Source organism: Theropithecus gelada, chromosome 12 (assembly GCF_003255815.1).
Source record: "Theropithecus gelada isolate Dixy chromosome 12, Tgel_1.0, whole genome shotgun sequence".
Classification (NCBI taxonomy): Eukaryota; Metazoa; Chordata; class Mammalia; order Primates; family Cercopithecidae; genus Theropithecus; species Theropithecus gelada.
Window position 1 is genome coordinate 81,766,691 of NC_037680.1, and position 23,274 is coordinate 81,789,964.

A 23,274-nucleotide genomic window follows, 5' to 3' on the forward strand; every position below is an offset into this window, starting at 1 on the left:
TAAAAATACTGAACAATTCCTATTTTATTTGGGCTTTGCTTCTAGTGGCTTTTAAACTATGATTCTCATCACTGGCCATCAGAGAAATGCAAATCAAAACCACAATGAGATACCATCTCACACCAGTTAGAATGGCGATCATTAAAAAGTCAGGAAACAACAGGTGCTGGAGAGGATGTGGAGAAATAGGAACACTTTTACACTGTTGGTGGGATTGTAAACTAGTTCAACCATTATGGAAAACAGTATGGCGATTCCTCAAGGATCTAGAACTAGATGTACCATATGACCCAGCCATCCCATTACTGGGGATATACCCAAAGGATTATATATCATGCTGCTATAAAGACACATGCACACGTATGTTCACTGCGGCACTATTCACAATAGCAAAGACTTGGAATCAACCCAAATGTCCATCAGTGACAGACTGGATTAAGAAAATGTGGCACATATACACCATGGAATACTGTGCAGCCATAAAAAAGGATGAGTTTGTGTCCTTTGTAGGGACATGGATGCAGCTGGAAACCATCATTCTCAGCAAACTATCACAAGAACAGAAAACCAAACACCGCATGTTCTCACTCATAGGTGGGAACTGAACAATGAGATCACTTGGACTCAGGAAGGGGAACATCACACAGTGGGGCCTATCATGGGGAGGGGGGCGGGGGGAGGGGGGAGGGATTGCATTGGGAGTTATACCTGATGTAAATGACGAGTTGATGGGTGCTGACGAGTTGATGGGTGCAGCACAGCAACATGGCACAAGTATACATATGTAACAAACCTGCACATTATGCACATGTACCCTAGAACTTAAAGTATAATAATAATAAAAAAGAAAGAAAAATAAATAAATAAATAAACTATGATTCTAAGGAATATTACTGTTCCTTGAGCTGAACCTGGGGTTTTTGCCTCTAAATTCCAATAATAAGAGTCTTTTCTCAATTAGCTGAAAAAATACTAATGAATAGCAACATTTTCCCATTTTTGAACTCCCTTCTCACCTTATCTTTATTTGTGTAAAAGTTTTGATTCATATTGTAAGGCTATATATATTTTAATACAAGATTAGATTTTACTATTTTAATTTACAAATTATTCCATGAAAATTAACTTGACTTTCAAGAGCTTAGCTTTTTGAGCAGACAGGATAACAAAGTTCACAACAAATAACAAGTGCTATTACCTGCTTTTTTGGAGGAGGGAGTCCTGCATGAAAATTATATACCAGACAGTTCCATGTCCTATGCATGGCTTTAATTTATTTCAGCCTCCCATCAGTTTTGTTATGTGCTATTTTCACCAAGTTTTAAATGATGAGACTGAGTCACAGAGCAGTGCAAGTTCGATGCCCAGAGCAAACAAAGACTCAATCTGTTTGACTCCAAAGCCCAGGGTCCTCTCCACTGTCCTGACCCATGACAGTTAGCAGCGTGAGTGTCTAATTGTTCCTGTTAGATTATAAGCTTCTTCACTGTAGAGGTTATGTTTCCTTTACTCCTCAACACTGGAAGGCTCTGTAAAACTGGATAGAGTTGTCCCCTCTCATTTCAGTTAGCTTTGCTCGTACAACACAACTTCTACTCTACCATATATTCAAGGTTTTGCCCAAATTATCTTCAGTACTCCTGATTACCTGCCCTCTGTTGTACATTAGGACTTACCTTTCTTTGTCTTTAAGGTGGAACTCAGTCTCTTCCTGACAGCCACCTTCAAATAGGGTTTAGTAATTTAGAAAACCATTCTAGGAAGGTTTAAAAGTCTGAGATATCAGTTCATATTTAAAGATGCTCATTATTAATTTCAATGTGGAATGATTTGTACTCGTTATTAACACATTGAGAGAGAAAGAAAAATTAGAATTTAACTGAACAGGAGACATTCAATTGTGGAGTACAGAAAAGCCGAGAAGAAGAAAGTTATTCCTGATATGTTTAAGAAAGATCTAGTCTTCTTAAAGTTTTTGTTTTTTTTTAATGTTTCAAATAGCTGATACACTGGTACAAAACTGAATTGTCATCTTATGGGAGACACTATAATACTATGGCATATTGATTGAATACACAAACCTGAATGCTTATTATTACTATTATTTTGAGACAGAGTCTCACTCTGTCTCCCAGGCTCAGTGGCACGATCTGGACTTACTACAACCTCTGCCTCCCGGGTTCAGGTGATTCTCCTGCCTCAGCCTCCTGTGTAGCTGGGATTACAGTTGTGTACCACCACGCCTGGCTAATTTTTGTATTTTTAGTAGAGACAGGGTTTCACTATGATGGCCAGGCTGGTCTCAAACTCCTGACCTCCAGTGGTCCACTTGCCTCGACCTCCCAAAGTGCTGGGATTATAGGTGTAAGCCACCGTGCCTGGCATGAATACATATTATTATAAAATTGTATCTTAAATATTTTAACATGTTATTATTTAAAAAGCAGATACAGTGAATGAGGACTCATAGGCATGTGTCCTTAAATTTGAAGGAAAATTACCTACTGTGGCTTTTTTAAGGAAAATGTATTTATTACCTAAGAAAAACCATGTCTCTCTCTCTCACACACACATACACATACACTCTCTCTCTCCATATATTTTACTTTTTGTTTGTTTTCTCCCATTCAAGAATTTACTGGCCTGATTAAATGTTTGGAAATAAACCAGAGTTCATGAATTTTGCCCCATTTTGTTAATTTTAAAGATAATGTGTTGCTTCTGAGGATATTGCACTTAGACTGACTTGTTCATTTCATGTTGCTGGTAATTGAGGGGCTTAATCTGAAAGGAACTTAGTCTTCAGATCACCTAAGGGAGGGAAAAAGGTAGTGGTATGGGATCCTACTTTCTTGAAATTTTATGGTACTTTTTCTTCTACTCTTCTTGTTTTTTTTGTTTTTGTTTTTTTTTTTAATGTTTTATTTCAAAGAATTATTGCCAACCGTACAATTATTGGTATGTCCGTTGGTTAAGAAATGTTTGAGATGGAGGTGGACGGATGGTGAAAAATGTAGTGATGTCTCTTAATAAAAAAGAAATAAAGGAAAGTGAACTTGGACTTTATAATTGCTTTCGGCATAGGTCTGTGTCCTAAGTAGCATGTTAATTTCTTATCATGAAAGAAGTTTGTGTTTGTGTGTGTGTGTTTTGTTTTTAAAGCAAGTTCTATCTGGACAAAGATAAAAAATATTTGCAGTTCTTTGTTTTGTACAAACTAAGAATGTTAAAGCACATATAACAACCAGGTTTGCAAATAACCTACAAAATGGATGAAAAATGTTCCTTTAAACTGGAATTGCTTCAGAGGTTTGGGGAATTATTTTCAGAATATTGAGAAAAGAGAAATTGCATTTCAACTGTTTTCTACTCTTTTCCCAAAAGTACAAAAATAAAACGTTAATTTTTATATGAGAGTGATTTTTAAACCACAAGCAGATTTTTTTTTTTTTTGAGATTTTTCTCTATAGTGGCCAATTTTGTATGAAACAAATTATTTTAGGCCTAATTGCAGTCAGAGCAGTTAGGCCGCTGGCTCTGCTAAGGTTGAATTTCATTTGAACTTTCTGATAGTATGATCTTTTTTCAGAATTTAATAACTGACTCAAATATTTAATAGTGGAAGCTTTCATTAAATTAAAAAGAAATCAGGATATATTTTTAGAAGAACTAACTTATTTTCTTTATCAGTTCTATCTACTTTAGGAGAAGAGGAAGAGAATGGAAGCAATCTCTTTGTGTACTTAAATAGGCATTAATGTTATAACCCCAGCAAATAATTTATTTTGGTCTATATCATCATTCAAAAGATTTGGAAAGCACCAAATGGCAGTATTAACTATACTTCCAGCTCTATTGAATAGCAAATTACACTGACTGTGTGAATCTCTTCATTCGTCTCCTGGATAATCATTCTTTTTAATACTCACGTATATTTTCTAGATCAGTTTTTAGATTGTACACAGTCAACTAGTGCATTGCCTAACAGTTTCTGTTACATGCAATGGCTTGTTTTGAAATGCATCTGGAGAAAGATGAGAGTTGAAAGATTTTGTTTCCATGTGTCAATCTATAAGTAGATGACAAAAGATCATTAAATGGATTAATTTACAAGCATCCTTGGAAATAGAATGTTTTTACATAAAAGCATGTTGTAAACCTTTTTAATTAAAGTACATTGTGTCATGCACTCTCTTCACCCCAGGGTTCTTTTGACCTCTCACCTCTCACTTTGTCTTCCAGGCACTCCACTGCTGGTGAGGAGAAGCAGTGACCCAGTGCCAGGCCCTCCTGCTGATACCCAGCCAGGCGCTTCACACCCTGGTGGCCAGAGTCTGAAACCAGTTGTTTCAGTAGGTATCCTGCTGTTTCTATTTCTAATGAAAGATCAAAGCGCTGTACCCATAGGTTAAGTGGGACTTTGCAGTTTTAAATACATTGATAACTAGATAGAGATCTTTTGATAGTATATATAGTATTAGTTATACTAATAGCTAGTATGGGCTATTACTTGTATATAGTTATAGTGATAGCTATTATGTATATGGCACTGATTATGTGCCAAGCACTATTTTACTTGTTTTATATTAAGTCATCTAAACTTCCACATCAAGGTAAGCACATGTTTTTATCTCCATTTAACTGATAATAAAATTGAGGCAGAGGACGGTTTAGCAATTTGTTTAAGGTTACATAGCTAGTAAGTGGCAAAGCAAGGAATTTCACCCAAGTGTTCTGGCTCCAAAATCCTTGCTTCTGGCCAGCATACTATACTGTTATATTTTCTTCATCTTCCTGTTTCATAATGTCCAAGAATATCATTGTATTTTTGCTTTGTTAACCCAGTGCTTTGCAAAACCATACCATGGTGAGTGGTGTACATTTTCAAGCTCCCAATATCACGAAAATGTGGTGCCAGGACTGGATTTGTAGAACTCAGCATTCAGATTGAAGAAAAAATCATTGACCGAAAGTGCTTATAACTAGATATACTTATAACTGATAGGTTAGGTGGAGAATAATTTCCTGAAGAGATGATATTCTCCTTCCATATAGGACTGTGGGATCTTCTTGCTAAATCTCCAGTTGCTTTGAAGAGCTGTAATTGTGGATAATTCTCTCAGATAGCCTAAGAATTCAATTTTGGCTAATGACTATATACCATTGCAATAGGTAATCTTCGATAACATAACCTTATTAAAAATTCCCTAAAAGCAAGACTCTTTCTCACTTTAAGTCTCACTGTCTATAGCGCCTTAAGAAAAAATAAACACATCATTTATGGGTATATACAGATGCTGAAATGAGTTAAACATATTCTTCTGGTTTGGTATAAAATATTCTTATCAAGAGCCGTGTCAATATGTATGAGATAGGAGTCACTATTTCAAATCATTAGCTCTTTGCTAATAGATTTGTGGCAATATTTTGGCATATTTATTTTATTATAAAAGAAAGCAAATGTCTTGAAAGTATTTTAGATGTAATGTTTTTCCACTAACCTATTTAAAACTCTATCCTTCTAAGGAAATATATTTAATGGAACATTAATAAAAAATCAGGTGTATGTGTTCTATTTTAATTTAAGTACAAACAAAACTGGTATGTGGTATGATATTTTTTAAAACACACACTGGTTGAGACCATGTTGAGTCTAATTATGTTGGATTGGGGGAAGACAGCTATTCAGTGAGAGAAGAATTACATAAAAGAACAGAACTACAATTTAGTTTTTATTTTCATGATGTCTGTGTGTCTGTGTACCCTAAAATGAGAGTGTGTCTGATTAATGTATCAGCATTGTTTGCATGGAGAAAGTCCCTGTATTTGCGCATTTTCACACTGCTATAAAGAAATACCTGAGACTGGGTAATTTATAAAGGAAAGAGGTTTAACTGACTCACAGTTCTGCATGGCTGATGAGGCCTCTGGAAACTTAAAATCATGGTGGAAGGGGAAGCAAACATGTCCTTCTTCACAAGGAGGCAGGAGAGAGAAGTGCAGAGTGAGGGGGGAAGAACCCCTTGTAAAACCATCAAATCTCATGAGAACTCACTCACTATCATGAGAACAGCATGGGAGGACTGAGCCCATGATCCAGTCACCTCCCACAGGGTCCCTGCCCCAACATGTGGGGATTGCAATTTGGTTTACAATTCAAGATGTGATTTGTGTGGGGACAGAAACCTTAACCATATCAGTCCTCCAATGTGTATTTCCATGTTTCCATCACTTAGGCTGTGGGCTTAAACTAATTAAAATGACATCAATGTTACTTTCCCTAGAGGAAATGATGGCTACTGTCCATCTGGTAAATGCTGTAGCCTCACCAAAATATGACATCAGTGAGTTCCAAGTTGGGGTATGGGGCAGCAAGACATATTATTACTAGCAAAGATGCATATCACAATTCAAGAATAAATGCTGGTGCCCCAAATCCTTGTGCCTTATGCAAGTGATCAAATATGGGCTGAGTTCCTGTGTATCAACAGTGAAAAGGAAACACATATTTCTTCCTTTCCTCATAGTGTCCTCTATGGATGATGGAGTACAGACCACAGACCCAAAAAGTGGAGTCTGGTCCTTGCCCTTGCATGGAATAGTGGCACATCTTAGGTGTCTCTTGCTTCAATTGTAAAATAATCTCCGTGAATACTTTAAGCTTTAACATCCTGATGTACAGACGTTGTGCCTTATGTATCTTTATCTAGGGCCAAGTACATGGAAGATGCTCAGTGTATATGTTTTGGACTTAGGAATGTAAGACACATGCAAGTCTAGGAAGAGTCCTATAAGTTCTTAGAAATTAACCACCTTAATAATTAATAATAATTAATCTGACTCAGCAATTTTCTCCGTTTCCCAAAGAGCATCTACCAGGTAAATGCTGGTTTAAATCCAGTCTATCTGCTCCAAGGTCTGGTTCACCACAGGCAAGAGACAGATAGTTTACCTGTCTTATTATACAAACATTAATAAAGACACTTAGGTGTATTTATTTTTACTAGAAGGAAGATGTGTGTGTGTGTATGTATGTGTATTATAACTGTTAATATATCCCTGCATATCCAAACTTGTGGAATGCTTAGATCTACACTGTCCAGTATAGTAGCCACTAGCCACATGTGGTTACTGAGCTCTTGAAATGTGTCTGAGCCAAATGTAAATGTACTTAAAATGTAATACACACACTGGATTTCAAAGACTGAAGCATGAACAAAATAACACAAAAGGTCTCAATAATTGTTATATTGACTATATGTGGAAATGATAATATATTAGGTATACTGGGTTGAATAAAATATATTCTTAAAATTATTTTCACCTATTTGTACTTTTTTTATTTACATGGCTACTAGAAAATTTAAAATTCTATTTGTGGTTCTTACTGTGTTTTATTGGACAGTGCAGCTCTAGACAGAAGCAAAATTGGGTATAGCATTAATGAGGTGGTTTGAGTCTGGGGAAGATCTTTGAGCGTCATATCATCTCTTGGGCAACAGTGCGATTCGGTTTGCCTAGGGCAGTCCTGGTTAGTGCCTGTTGTTCTGGCATAATTATTAATAATGTTTTCACGAACTCTCAGAGGTGCCCGTGTATGGATGATAAATTACGTGGCACCCTATATATAGCCCTATACTCACTTTTATTGTTCGCTCACTGATAAGAGAAGCAGCCTTTCAAGGAAACCTTGGGAACATAACAACCACAACTCTTTCACTGGCACCCTGCAGAGGAGGTTCTGTGTGGTAGGGACCTGGGCCTGGAGCTATGGACACTGATACTTCATATTCTTTTCCATCTCTAGGATTTTGTACTTGGTGCTTCCTTCACAACTTCAGCTACACCATTCTTGATTCCTCTGATTTCATAAGTGATGGTGAATTCGGGGAGCATGTGATAATGTAGCCATATAGCAACTAATATGAAAAATAATTGTTTAAAAATCCATGTTCAATTGTGTTTCAGTACAATATCCACGGGAAGAAAAAACAATCAAAATTTCCATCTCTTAAATAGTGTTCACATATAAGTAATTCACAGATGGCAGAGCCCCAAGTGGGTTATGTTCAATCATTCCCAAGAAATTAAACTTACTTATAACCACAGCATAAGAAGCTGTAAGGATGAATATTTGACACATTTGATTATGTTGAAATACTGCCTTTAAAACCACAGTTGATGACTGTTATTTTTAGTTGCACTTCATTAGGCTTACTGTAGAGGGAAGAGTTTTCACTGATGCCCAGAGATACGTGTTTTTGAAAAGTTGCAAAAGTTACACTTGTTTTCTAGCTGATTAAATTTATTACAAATTGGTTATTTAAGATGTACACTCTCAGACATGCTGGAGTTTTAAAAAGGGCTTAAATTAGAAAAATCAGATTCTCTGCAAGCTTCAAATTCTATGTATATTGAGAAGCCACTAAATCTAGTATTTGTTATTTAACACCAGACACACAGCAAAGAAATGTGTTTCCTTTGTTCCTCTTTTGGTCAACGTACCTAATTATCAGGATAGTACAATTATTAATGTGCAAATAGTAATAACTGTTTACCTTTCAAGACAGTGTAGCAAATCCAACTCTATTGACTGCTTTTGAATTAGGAAAGAGAATCCTAGAAACAGGATATTTTGGTGAGAGTCCGTTTATGGGACTTCTTACCTACCTTTTCTTGATTGTAACCTGGTGTTCTTGGCTTAAGGGCATACCATAAAAGCAGGTTCTTGAAATTGATGTTCTCAAACTTGCAATGGAACACAACTCTAAAACAGATGTGTTTTTTTTTTCTTAATATCCGGTTAACTACCATGGTCGTTTTGTGTTTTAATGACTGTTTATAGTTTTTAATTTAACCCTTAAGGCAAATTGATCCTGCAGGGTGAGAAAATTAAAAACTGGATTCCTGAAAATTATAATACTGTGGTTGTTCTCAGATAGTGAATGGCATTGTTTGTTCTAAAACCATCACTTGTCTTACATTACCAAAATAATTGACCTATCTTTTCAAAGTCCATGTCTATTTTTTATATCTATATGTGTATATATACACACACACACATATATACACACATATATATACATATATATGTAAAATTTAAAAAATAAGCGGGCAGATTTGGAGGTTGTTAAATTAGAAGTTCATGGATAGAATTCGGGGGAGTCTGTTAACTCTGAAGTTTTATGCCTTAGCCGGGGGATGGGGTTGTGTTTCATGAAAGAGACTCTATTACTTCAGATTTTAAAATAATAACAATAAATCAACCACTGTTTGGGGGTTAGATTAAATAATGGAGGAAAGCCTCTAATTCTCACAGTGAGCAAAACGAGATAAGTTAAGAAGTAGAGGATTATCACTTCCTCCCTGCAAATATGTATTAAATAATGAAGGTTAGTTCACCGTATTATCACCTGTTTACATGACACATAATGTGTAAGTTCAAGATTTTAAGATGAATAGAAGTTTTGGAATTTTTTCATTGAGAGGCTAAAAACAACTCTTTAGTCAGTAGCAACACAATTATTAGCAACTCTGAGATTGGGGGTAAAGGACACAGACTGGTGGAGGGAAGACACCCTGAGGGGAAGTGTTTCCAGTGTCCTGTGTGTTCTACTGAGACAAGAAGGGAAAATACAGTGTTCTTTGGGGTTTGTGGTATTTTATCAGTGAGGATAGTGGCAGGTGGCTGCTAGTGAGAGAGCATTCTTACCGGGAGTGGCAGCATTCTCTTTGCATCTTGCTAAGATAATATGATGACATGTTGATTTGAGGAATTTCCCCTCGTATGTCACATGTTTTCCCATGTTTGTCGCATATATTGAAGTTATTGTCAGTATTGCTCTTGGATTAAACTTCCCCAGACCCATGAAAGAAATCATCGAGATATTACAGAGAAACTTAAATAGCTTGATTTCAGGGTTAAAATAATCGAATTACCACTGTGATGTTAGAGGACTTTTGGTTGCAGGTTGCTGACTATCAAAATCCAACAGAAGGCAGGGTGCAGTGGCTCATGCCTGTAATCCCAGCACTTCGGGAGATTGAGGCAGGTGGATCACCTGAGTCAGGAGTTTGAGACCCGCCTGGCCAACATGGTGAAACCCCGTCTCTACTAAAACTCCAAAAAAAAAAAAAAAATTATCCAGGCATGGTGGCATGTGCCTATAATCCCAAGCACTTGAGAGGCTGAGGCAGGACAATCGCTTGAGCCTGGGAGACGGAGGTTGCAGTGAGCCAAGATCGTGTCACTGCACTCCAACCTGGGCAACAACAGTGAAAACTCCATCTCAAAAAAAAAAAAAAAATCAACATATAACTTACCAAACAGTCTGAGTGACCAAATCATATTTTTCCATCCATGAGATGTAGAATCAAGTATCTGTAGAAACACTGGAACAAAATAAATGTTGTGGGTACTGATGTGTATTAGAAGGAAGACTCTATCCGTTGTTCTGCAAAGAGGAGAGATGGATTCTGAAGAGCAAAACAGGGGGAGAAATAGCATGTAATATATTACTGCATTATTTAGAGATACTGAAACTATAAAAGGTTTTTCTTTTTTTCCCCACCCTGAAACAGTGATTTAATAATAGTTCTGGTGTTTGTAACTCCAGCTGTTCACACTGTGTGCTGATAAGACCAGAGCTTGGAGACACATTGCAACGATGGCTTTCATATGGCTTTGTTTTTAAGAGATAAAGCTGCCATCCAATATTTCATGGGGCCAAATGTTTACTTCATTTGGCAAGTTTAGGCAGCTTAATTTTTAAATCAGTTATGCTTGTAAGACTCAAATTTCAGGTAGGGAAAAACCTGAAACCTAATTTACTCTACAACAGAGTTTTTCACCATATCTCAGCAGAAGATGTTGAAACAAATCTGGGTTGCCTGAATATCTGTACCATGACTAATCAAGGCAGCTAAGAAATGAGATCCCTATTCACGTGTGTGCTCCCTGATTTTTCTTCTTGGATCTTAGTCTAACACTGAAACTCTAAAAGAAGGATCACTATTTAGGTCAATTTCAGAAATTGAAAAGGTAACCATGACATGTCTTTTTTGCTGTCAGGCTTGATGTGCTCAAAATGAAAACCGAATGGGTTTTGTTTTCATGTCAAAATAAATTGACTAATCCCTTAGATGACCAAGATTTCTGCTATGTGCTTTCTAGGAAGCCTGAGACGTGGTTCCTGTCCTCAAGAAACTTGCAACCTACTTACAGAGACCACATCTAAAGCAGTTAAACAGCCCTAGCAGTCTGCAAGCATGTATCAGATTACCAAATAATACAGTTTTAACAATCAAAATGAGTGTTTTTTTCCCTTTAGCCTGCACTTTGGTACTCTACTTAGCCTCCCTAACCCCTGAAGGGAATTGCCATGTGCAGTATCTCTATTAGCTATTATCTCTCTGAAATATAATGTTTACATAACTGCATGTTTTCAAGACTGTGAGCTCTTTGGAGGTGCAAGCCAGTGTATTCACTTTTGTATTCAAGCCCCCAGGCACAGTGCCTGGCACTTACAAGGTTATCACAAATATATGACTAGATGACAAAATCATAAAATCTGGAATCATAAAGTTAGTAATCTTTGTTGTTATAACTTCGTAATTTTCTAATAACTGTGTTTAAAATATTTAGAAAAGTCTTGATTATAAGTTTCTGGATAATTTCTTATATCCATTACATCTCAAGATTGCTACTTCTAAATTTTCCTCCTATTCCATCTTCCTTAAGAAATTTTTCTAATTTCAGTTGATTTGGAAGAAAATAAAAATACTTCTGGTATGTGAATTAATTAAAAAGAATGAGAACATTTACGACGCGTTTCTTGGCAAAGCACTAATAAACATCTCAATCTCACTTTCACAATACGGGCAGATGTAATTTGACAGTGTTGTTTGAAATTTTGTAAAGATTATGTTTAAAGTAGTTTTATTTTAAAGGCCAAGATCCTGTGTCTGATTGCATCAATAACTCTGTGACCCTAAGAAAATTAGTTAAATAGTGGGTGATGTCTTCAGACATTTTATGTAATGGAAGGGAAATAAATAGAGAAGCTGTATGAACTCCAGTTGTTCTTAAGGACTTAGCCATCCAAACTAGTGACTTCAAGATTCCAGATGTGAATTATTAAGTTGATTGGTATCAGTTCAACTTTAAATTTCATTTTAATGTCTCAATATTCATAACCGGTCATGCAGTGAGGTTATCTTTCCATCCAAAACACCAATAATCATTTTTTTAATTGGTCAAATGAATAATATCAAGAAATATTTTTTAAATGACACACACAAAGGCAGCAGCGTAAATGCCTACATATGCGTATATGTGTACCCTTACCCTCTTTGGAGGGAGAGCTACTATCTAAATCTGAAGACTAAAGTACATATAGTCATGTCATTGTAAAGTGGAAGTTAAGGGTATGGGCTGTGTCTTCCATAGGTTCCAAACTTCTATATGTACCTTCCAAGTTATGGACATTTAGTAAAGATTGATGGCCTAGGAGGAAAGAGTTAATGAGAGTTCACCTTGAGAAGAAGCAAGACAATTGGCCTTGGGAGGAAAAGGAAAATTATTTTCTTTGAGTATGGTTTGATTCATGGAAATCTCTTCTGATAGGGGATTTTTTTTTTTTTTTCCTCTCACAGCATAAACGCTTCTAAAGTACAAGTTTCATTTTGGTTTCTGCTTTCAAAATCTTGTCACACAATGACATTGTACAGACATTTAAAAGAGTTTTATTTCTTAGGAGAGTGGCCCCTTTCCTAATAGCTCTGTACTTTAAAATAGAATTCTCATTTAGATGAATCACATTTTAAAAAGTAGCTACTGTGTGTGTTTTACGCTTGTGGAAACATATAGCGTCCTCATAAGCAGCATGAGAGCCTGTCACCATACAGCTTTTGATGTCTGATTAAATGATCATAGGGACATCTGGAGGGAGTTAGTTTTGAAGTAACTGGTGTGAAGCACTGGAGAATCCGAAGCCTTCTGACAGACTAAAACCATTAAAAAAAATTGCTACTTTTAGCAAATCTTTTTTAACTTGAAACTGGCTGGAAATTTTCAGACTGACATAGCCCTGATATTTTTCAACAGATTTTTCAGACAGAACTCTCTACCTTTTAAGCAAAGAATGGTTAAGTAGCATTTGTTGCAAAAATTATAAAGGAATATCCTTTGAAAGGAAAAAGTAGATACTGAAAGCAACAGAAGTCAAAATTAATTGATTCGCTTAAAGAAATTGTCTCCTTTTTATCTGCTTTTAATTTTAATCAGTGTATTTTAAAGGACACACACATACATACATACACACATACATATATATATATATATATATTTACTTGACATTCAGCTATATTCTTATGAAGACCCAAAGGTATCAAGGCAGTTGATACTGGTATAATGTTATGGCATGTTTTGAGCACCTATCAAAAGTTTCTAAATTTCTTGAGTCAAAATTTTATTTGCGTAGTCTCATAAAATACAGGCATTGTTTATTTAAAGGTTGTATAATTTGTAATTTGTCCAGTGAGGTTCTCCTAGTATGAGGTGATTTCTTACTGTTTCATGAATAAAATTATGATATACCTACATATATGAATATATTTACAAATCCTGACCTTATATATGTATATGTGTGTTATATGCATATACATATATACATGTATATGTGTGTTATAGACGTGTGTATACATGTGTATGTGTATATGTGTATATATATATGTGTGTGTATAAGTATGTGTATATATGTATGTGTGTGTATATATACACCCCTGTGTGTGTGTTTGTGTGGATGTTTATATACATCTCCTGCCTTGAAATCATTGAGCATTCTCCACTGCATTCAGGATTTTTTTTAATTTCTTGGTATGGTTTTTTTTTAAAAAAGACTTTTTTCTCTTTTTAAAATTGTAGTAAAAAATATATATTTACTGTCTTAACAATTTTAAGTGCATAGTTCAGTGGTGTGAGTACATTCACATTGTTGTGCATCCATCACTACCACCTCTCCTAGAACTCTTCACCTTGCAACACTGAAACTCTATACCCTTAACAGTAATTCCTTATTCCTTCCTTTTCCTTGGCAAAAAGTATAACACCGTTATGTTACACTTTTTCTACTACTCTAGGTGCTTTATACAAGTAGAATCATGGAGCCGGGCGCGGTGGCTCACGCCTGTAATCCCAGCTCTTTGGGAGGCTGAGGCGGGCAGATCACGAGCTCAGGAGATCAAGACCATCCTGGCTAACACGGTGAAACCCCGTCTCTACTAAAAATACAAAAAACTAGCCGGGCGAGGTGGCGGGCGCCTGTAGTCCCAGCTACTCGGGAGGCTGAGGCAGGAGAATGGCGTGAACCCGGGAGGCGGAGCTTGCAGTGAGCCGAGATCCGGCCACTGCACTCCAGCCTGGGCGACATAGGGAGACTCCGTCTCAACAAAAATAAACAAACAAACAAACAAGTAGAATCATGTAGTATTTGTCCTTTCTTAATTGTCCTTTTCTGACTGGCTTATTTTACTGAGCGTAATATTCTTAAGCATCATTCATGTTGCAGCCTATGTCAGAATTTCCTTCCTTGTTAAGGTTGAATAATATTCTGTTGTATTATATACAAATATACCACATTTTGTTTATCTACTCATCTCTTGATGGACACTTGAGTTGCTTCTACATTTTACCTAATATGAAAAATGCTACTGTGGATACGGGTGTAAAATATCTCTTCCAGACTCTGCTTTCAGTTCTTTCCAGGAGATATGCAGAAGCAGAATTATTGGATCATAGGGTTTATTCTATTTTTCATTTTTTGAGGAACCACCAAATTCTTTTCCACAGAGGTGTATCATTTTACATTCCCACCAGCAGCGCACGAGAGTTCCAATTTCTCCACATCCATGTCAACACTTGTTGCTTTCTGTTTTGTTTTTAGTAATCATCCTAATGACTGGGGAGGTGATATTTCATTGTAGTTTCGATTTGCATTTCCCTAATGGTTAGTGATACTAGGCATGTTTTTAAATGCTTATTGGCCATTCATGTATCTTCTTTGGGGAAATACCTCTTCAAGTCGTTTACTGATTTTTGAATTATGTTCTTCATTTATTTGTTGCTGAGTTCTAGGAGTTTTCTATATATGCTGGATATTAACTCCTTATCAGATATATGATTTGCAAATATTTTTCTCTTTCCTTATATTGCCCCTTCACTCTATTGATTGTATCCTTTGTACAGACATTTTTAATTTTCATGAAGTTCAATTTGTCTTTTTTTTTTAACTGTGCTTTTTGTGTCACATCCAAGAAATCATTACCAAATCCCACATTGTGAAGATTTTGCCTTATGTTTTCTTCTAAGAGTTTTATAGTTTTGTCTCTCAGGTTTAGGTCTTCAATCTATTTTGAGTTAATTTATGTACACGATATTAGATAAAGGTCCAACTTCAGTCATTTGCCTGTGAATATCTGGTTTCCCCAGCATCATTTGTTAAAAAGGTTATTCTTTCCCCCGTTGAATGGTCTTGGCACCATTGTTGAAACTCATCTGAACATACCTTAGAGGGTTTATTTCTCAGTCCTTGATATGGCTTTTCAAAACTTAATCACAACCTATATGCTTAGCTTTATCTCTAGTCACACTGCGTGTGCAGAGACGACTTCTGTCTGTGGGTCTTTGCCCAGATGTTTCTTCTGCTGGAAGAGTCACAAATATCATTTGTCTCCCTTTCTGCTGATGAATGTATAGGTACCCTTCACAACTCAGTGTAATGGCATCTTTCTTTACTAATCCTTATCCACACTCTTTCTATTCCAGACAGAATTTACCACTTCCCACTGATGGCATAATTTGTTCCATCCCATGTTATAGTTTTCTGCATTGAATGTCTCCTTTATGAGTCTAGAAACTTGTAGGTGGCTTGAATTTCCTTCCACATTAGAACACAGCATCATGCCTAATAGCAGCATTGATATATTGTTTAAGGAATGGGGGACATTTTCTAATCACATGATTGCTCACTTCAACCATGAAGCAATTTAATTTCAGCTTTAATAGCATTAATTTACATTCTACTTCTGCCAATGAGTAGCCATATAATATTACCCAGCATGCCTTGGAGGAGGGCTACTTTTCTCCTTCAATTTCCAAGTTCATGTCAGTTGTGGACACTTAATACATATGTTCAAATATATTATTTCATCCCATGAAAAATCTGTAAGTTCAGCTTTATTGCCTCCATTTTACAGATGATGAAGTTCAGGCTCAAACAAGTTAACTTATTTGCCTTAGGTCACATAACTAACAAGTAGCAGTGCTAGGATTCAAATTTATCTTAACCTGCAGTATAGACTCTTCATTCTACCCCTCAAATCAAATGTTAGCCTTGAGAGTAACATTTGTCCACATGATGCTTCCATTGCTTTGGGCAATCTTCCTTTGAAACTGCCTCAAAACCAGTTTATGAGCCCCTCCTCCTAAAAAAGGTTATTTCATCATTTTTATAGTCACTATTTTTGCATCAAAAATGGTGGCATTCTATTGCATGCCAAAATCTACATTGTACAGTTAGTTTCAGACTGTTTACACAATTTAGATACCTCTGTGAAGGAGAAAAATTTTCCACCACAAAGGAATTTAATTCAGGCATTTAAGACATTTAGAAAAGAATACATTCAGATAGGCTGAAAGGAGCAGAGTTTTGAAGAATTTTTTGTTTATTCAGTTGCCTAGTGGTTAGGACATCTAGGTTTTGTCCCTGACTCATCCATTGACTCTGTCAGGTGAAGCAAGTGTAATTTAGTTCTGTGTCTGGAAGAGGAAGATTGTCTTCTATCTTGGCCACAGTGGAATTGCAAGGTTAATGCCTACTATCTTGAGTACAGCATTTAGCAGACTGTGGGTGCTTAATATATGTTAATAATAGTGATAATAATGAATGTTGATAATTAAAGGTATTTTATAATTACTAAATTTTCAATGTGTGTTAAATATAATTAAAGGGAAATGATTTAAATTAATATGCATGCATACAAAAACTAGAGTTAGCCACAGCTTTTATTTTTAGCTTCTCAAGTAACATCATGCATGTGAATCTTATATTAAGAAATTCAATTATAATGGCAGTTTCACTAGGGTCATGTATAGAGAACCCATGCATGGTTCTAGTCTGGAAACTAGAAAGGCAGTTTGAATTGAAAAATATGGGCATGAATAGGAAACTTCAAGGGACTTTTGTGGTTGGAGCTTGACCAAATGAAGTTGTGCATCAGATACCATTATTATGAATTATCTCCATAATACTCCCTGTGAGTTCTACTGGGAGTCAGAGGTACTTACTGGAAGCTGGGCACCATCCCAGAAATACAGATAACAAACAAGACTGCCTGGAGGGTCTATAGAAGATATAGGTAGAATAAAGGAAACAGTAATCATAAATAATGACCCAGGAAATTCAGCTTGGAGATTCATTCTTTGAACTCAAATGCTCAGGGTTACTAAAGGTTGTTATTTCTTAAGGTTCTGGTATGGCAGTGGGAGTGTGAACCACGGGATGTGGAAGCCTAGAGTAGTTAAGAACGTGAACTCTAAACATGACTGCTTGGTTCTAAGCTAGCTTGACCACTGACTGATTTGCTGGTCAATTTCTGTCAAGTGTTTCCCTCCTTTTGGTCTCACTTTTCTCAACTATAAAGTAATGATAATAAAAGTACTTACCTCCCAGGATTGTCTTGAGAAATTGATGAGTGATTATTTGTAAAAATTATTAGAACACATGGTAAGTACTATATATGTGTGTTAAATATATACATATGTTGGATTTGTGCCATGCATGGATGGGTAGAAGGTGTAGGATAAGATAGACTATAGAAGTAAGTCAGAGAGTAATCTGCATTAAAAGCTGAATTTGATCAGCTTTAGCTTTAATTTACAGAAGGCACTTAGCACACAGCTAGCAAAAAATATTGATTCCGAAGTCGAGCATTAAATACATACTGACTCTGTCTTTTGCGTCTAGAGACCCTTGCAAGTTCTTTTAATTTCAAAAAAAAAAAAAAAAAAAAAATTCCTCCAAAGGCAAGTTCTTAAGACAATATTGGAACTACATCAATGAACCCAGCCCTGGCTTTCTTCTCTTGATGTGAAATGTTATCTTCCTTATAATTATTTTGTTTAAGTTGAAAACCTAGAAGGAAACAGGAAAGGACGGATTATTAAGCAACAAGGCAGTTTCAAATGGTTCATACCTGCCATCCATCTCCTGCGGTTTTCTGGAAGCTCCCTTCCCTTGTACGCTTCCCTAATTTGCTAGTCCTGCTGCCTTTATCTTGACTTACCTTCCTCACATGTTTGTGGAGCAGATACCTTCTCATTCATTAAGACAAGGTTAAAATACCACCTCTTTTTTCTATCCCTTTTCTGAAAGTCTACTTCCAGGCAGAAATGTGGTACCTTTTATGTAATATTTTTAAAGCAATGTATGATAAGACATTTGTGGAGGTCATAATGAAAGTATGTTATTGGAGAAATTAGTATTTAATATAGGGCCAAAATATCAGAGGTCAGACGTGAGTCACAGAGAGCACAGTGTGGATGCCCTCAGATCACACACTTGTTCCTGGACTGAGGCACGTCCTGCTGTGCCCACAGAGCTACCTGTTCCCTCCTCAGTTCCTGCTCCCCACTCCCACCCAAGCCCAGAAAGAGTGGTTTATACTTCTGTCATGAACAGTAGGACCGCTCTCATTTACATTTGCATGTCTCTTTCTTTCCCTTGGAGTGGAAGTGCACTGAGGATGGAGAATGTATTTTCTTTATCTTTGCAGGCCAACACTAGCATGTGGTAGGTATTTAATAACTGATGATGGAATAAATGAAAGAATGCATAAAAGAAGCAATGGATAAGCAAATGAAAAGAAAGAAAAAAAATGAATAAATTATCAGAAAAGGTTTTAAAGATAGCATCTAAGCAAAAAATAAAATGTTTTTAAAGGTAATGTGTAGTATATTTTTGTATCTTTTGCAGTGCTCAGTTTTTAAAACTAAACAAGTATATTTTAATTTATTCCGCATGAAATGTATTTATCTATGTCTTATATCTATGTCTGTATAAGAAAATAAAACAGAGCAGATACAGGCCTCTGAGAGTCTTGACATCTCTGCATTTTTAATATGCTTCAAACTCCATCCTTCTAAGTCAGCGTCTTTCATTTTAAATATAGTTTCAATGGGGGTAATGGAGGGGGTTTTGCTTGGAAATTACTGTACTATTAATTAATCTATTATTTTTATATATATTCAACTTTAGTCTCTGGTCAGTGTTTTCTTAGCAATTTGCAAATATGCAATTTAGTTATCTGTGTATATTTGGAATAGTAGTTATAGATACTACCGAAGTAACCATTTACAGCTAAAATTTGGGATATTTATCACCACAAACATTTATCTTTTCTTTGTGTTGCAGACATCATGATCCTTCTAGGTATTTTGAAGTATATAATGTATTAACCCTAATTTGATCATTGTACATTGTATACATATATCAAAATATCACATGCACCCCCAAAACATGTATAAGTATGATATACTAATAAAAAATATAACAAATACAAAAAATGAAGTTTTATATTTTTTAAAATAAAGTCAAAATTTGAGTTTTCCTGGATTTCTAAATTTGTTTTGATAAATTAATGAACTAGAAGTTAATCTTTGCAAGGACCAAAGGATGCAGGTAGAAAAATGCGTAGGAGTTTGTTATGATTCAGGGCACAGGAGGCAACCACCCAAATTACCAGCACAATTCCTTTATCTGTGTAAACTCAGCAGTTGATTCCGTAATAATTATAAAACACACACAACTACACTTATTTTGTGCTAGTCATTTTTCTAAGTGCTTTAAATGTATTATTTTATTGAATCCTCTTAACACCCCCATGAGGTGGTCCCACTGATATTTCTGTTGATAAGGAAATGAGGTACATAGAGGTTAAGTAAATGTCAAATTGTTTAGTTGTAAGGCAAATAAGTGGCAGAAATATTTAGGAAATAAAACACGTATCTTGGATAAGGGAATACGATAGGAGATGTCAAGAATAATTTCCACATTTCATGTTGCGGTAGTAAAGCAGGTAGGTATTCTACCCACTGACATATAGAACACAGGATCTGTTTGTGGGTAAAGATACAAGTAGAGATGCTTGGAAATCAAAGAAATGCATATCCAAACCTTGAAGTCATTGATTACTTCGTAAGACCAGTTTCTATAGAGGGAAGTGAGGTAAAAGCTGTTCGGCTATTATTTGAAAAGATACTGGAGGCAAAGCATTGGGAACAACCCTGTAGAACTTATAATCACATTGAGGAGAACATGTACTGGTTAAATTTTATAAGCTAATAACAATTTAATAACTAATTCCAAGTGGCAAAATACAATTTAAAATGGTTCAGTGGAAAAACAAGGGACTTAAAAAAAAATTTTTATTTTTGTTTTTTGAGAATGGCACATGTAATTCATGAGAACATTGAACATCTACATCTTGGGAAGTGAGAGATGTGACTGTGCTTCAGGAAAAACTAGAATCTGAGATCCAAGCAATTGCTTCTGCTTCACTCTTTCATAGCTTTCATCATATTTACCTGTTTACCTGCCCACTGTCTTCCTCCACATCGGGGAAACATGTGTGGCTGCTAAGAACTCTGGTTTTCCCTTCTGCAGAGAGGAACTAATTCCTTCCTAAGCCTTAGGGAAAAAAGTCTAATTGGCCCAGAATGGCCTCTTTGCCCAAGCTATGGCACTTTAAATCTACCATGGCAATGGGGGGTGTAGGGAATGTTCTGCAGACATTTGTTGTATGATGCCAGTGAGAGAAGAGCAGTTCTCACCATGTAGAAGACTGGGCAAACATTCCCAGAAGTGTATACCCAGAGTCAAGGCCAGGTATGAATAATCAGGAAAGGCAGTGAGTGCCGAAAGTACAGGGAAGAACTCAGTGCCATGTGGTCAAGGGGGCTTCAAGGAAAAAGATGGCTTTGTGTGGACTTTAAAGGAAGGGTAGACATTTGACAAGCATAAAAAAAGTCAGTGTGCAAATTCACAGCAACAAAGATGTGTAAGTCATGTTGGCTAGAGGAAGACCTTTCTGGGCAGAGTTAAATTTGAAAGCACTGTTTCTCAAAGAATAATCAAAAGACCCTTTCCCTCAGAAACACCGAAGGGGTTTGCAAAAATGCAAATTTGGGGGCTCCAACTCAGTCTGTTGAATAAAAATCTTTGGGAACAGGGTCTGGGAATCTGCATCTTAAATATCCTTTAGCTATTGCAGTCTCCAATGTAATAACAGCATGGAGTGACTTGAGGTTTTGAAGAAAGGCTGGACCTGGCCTTGATAGGGCTAGCTGCTTAGATGCGGGAAGATGAGGTCAGCCATTTCCACATGGGTGCTTAGAGGGAAGCATGATCTTTATGAATGTATTCAAAGATGCCACAGATACAGTGAAAAGATTACAATGTATTTGACAAATTAATAAACACACTGGAGTTGTGAAAAACAACTGTAGAATTTTGCATGAAATTGTGAAGCTGTATAAACAGAAACAAAGTGAGACATTCTGTTGACAACGGCGGGAGTGATAAAACACACACACACAAAAACGTTTTTTGTTTCCATAGAATAATTTCACATGGCCATAAAGATACCCTGACCTAAAATATAATTTGAACCATAAGCACCTATTTTTTATTTCATTCCTTGCTATGCTTTGGTTCTAGTTTGTTTATTACCGTCAAAATTCCTGTGGAAATTTGGTCCCCAGCGTAGCCGTGTTGGGAAGTGGGGCCTAGTGGGTGGTGGTTGAATCCTGGGGGCGGATTCCTCAAGCATGGCTTGGTGCTGTTCTGGTGGTAGTAACTGAGTTCTCTCTCTCCGGTGAGAATAGATTAGTTCCTGCAAGAATGGATTAGTTCCCAAGAGAGTGGGTTGTGAGAAAGCCAGGATGCCCCATGAATTTTCTCTCTCTTTGCATGTTTCTGCTTCTGCTTTAACCTGCCCTACCATGTTATGATGCAGCACAGAAGCCCTTGCCAGAAGCCAGGGCCATGCCCATGAACTTTCTAGCCTGCAGAACCACACACTAAATGAATATTTTAAGAAATGACCCAATCTCAGATACTCTGTTATAGGAACACAAAATGGACTAAGCCAGCCCCCATTTATTCATACTTATCATTATTATCAGCCTCATTGAACAGGTAGACAAAACAACAGCAAAAACAACAAAACGTTACCGTCTCTCTAGGAAAAGGAATTACGTCTCATATAGGACACAGAAAGAATAATTTAGGACGCAGCCCCTCTCGGGTCTGGGAAAGTTAATATATCCCAAGTAACTAACTGACGTTCACCAAACATAAGAACAGATAAAGTTTCCCCCTGACAGACCCTGTGCATATTTTCTGCTCTCAATTTGGCTGAGGTACTAATCTTAATCTGATTGCGCTGAACAGCACAACACACCCTTTTAGCATTTCTCTGTCTGGCAGGAGTCCTGACATTTGGTCGCATGGTTAACATCAAACATGAAGAGAAATCGCTTCTGGTAAAACAGTTAAGATAGGTGCCTTTTGCCTGAAAGTTAGCAATATTCTCACTCTCATGGAAGGCTGTACTGATGGAGGAACCAATGAAGCAGAAAACTAAACCACAGATAATTCTTGCTGTTTCTACCTGAGTTGAAAATACAATGTGTTCATTAGCAGCAAATGTATACTGTAGTCTGACAACTGGGAGACCTGCCTTCTGGTGCAAGCTTAGAGACTGAATTGTGTGGTCTTGGAGAAGTTACTTAACTTACCAGGGACAGTTTCTTCATCTGTAAAATGAGAAAGATGGTATAGTTAAAATGGGAGCTCTCGTGTAGAAACTGATAGGAATATAAATTGGTGCAGCACATTTGGAAATCAGTGATCTTAATTCTCAGTCTGTGCATTTGTAATGAGAAAACATGTTTTTTTCTGCTTTTTTTCATTTTGACGGTTTTTCTTCTAATTCTAAATCATCTAAATAACTGATGACTTAAATCATCATTTAAATCATCAAGTTATTTAAATCATCATCTAAGTAACTTTTATTTTCAGTTTTTCCTCATTTCTTTCAAGTGGCCAAAAATACCCTGGATGAGTTGAAACTGACTTGGAGATAGCTTCCCCTGAATCCCATGCAGTGAGTGAGGGGAAGGAAGGTTGTGCACCTGAACAAAACTGGGGGATCTAA

The 23,274-nt window shown here is 36.4% G+C and overlaps 1 protein-coding gene across 4 annotated transcripts in view; it reads left to right on the top strand.

Annotated features, from left to right (window-relative positions):
- Positions 1-23,274, top strand: part of PARD3B (par-3 family cell polarity regulator beta) — a 1,097,854-nt gene that overhangs the window by 495,616 nt on the left and 578,964 nt on the right. For all 4 annotated transcript variants that reach the window (XM_025404986.1, XM_025404990.1, XM_025404989.1 and 1 more), the window contains exon 4: positions 4,243-4,352. In XM_025404986.1, coding sequence (XP_025260771.1) covers positions 4,243-4,352 — 110 coding nt within the window. The remainder of the gene's footprint in view (positions 1-4,242; positions 4,353-23,274) is intronic.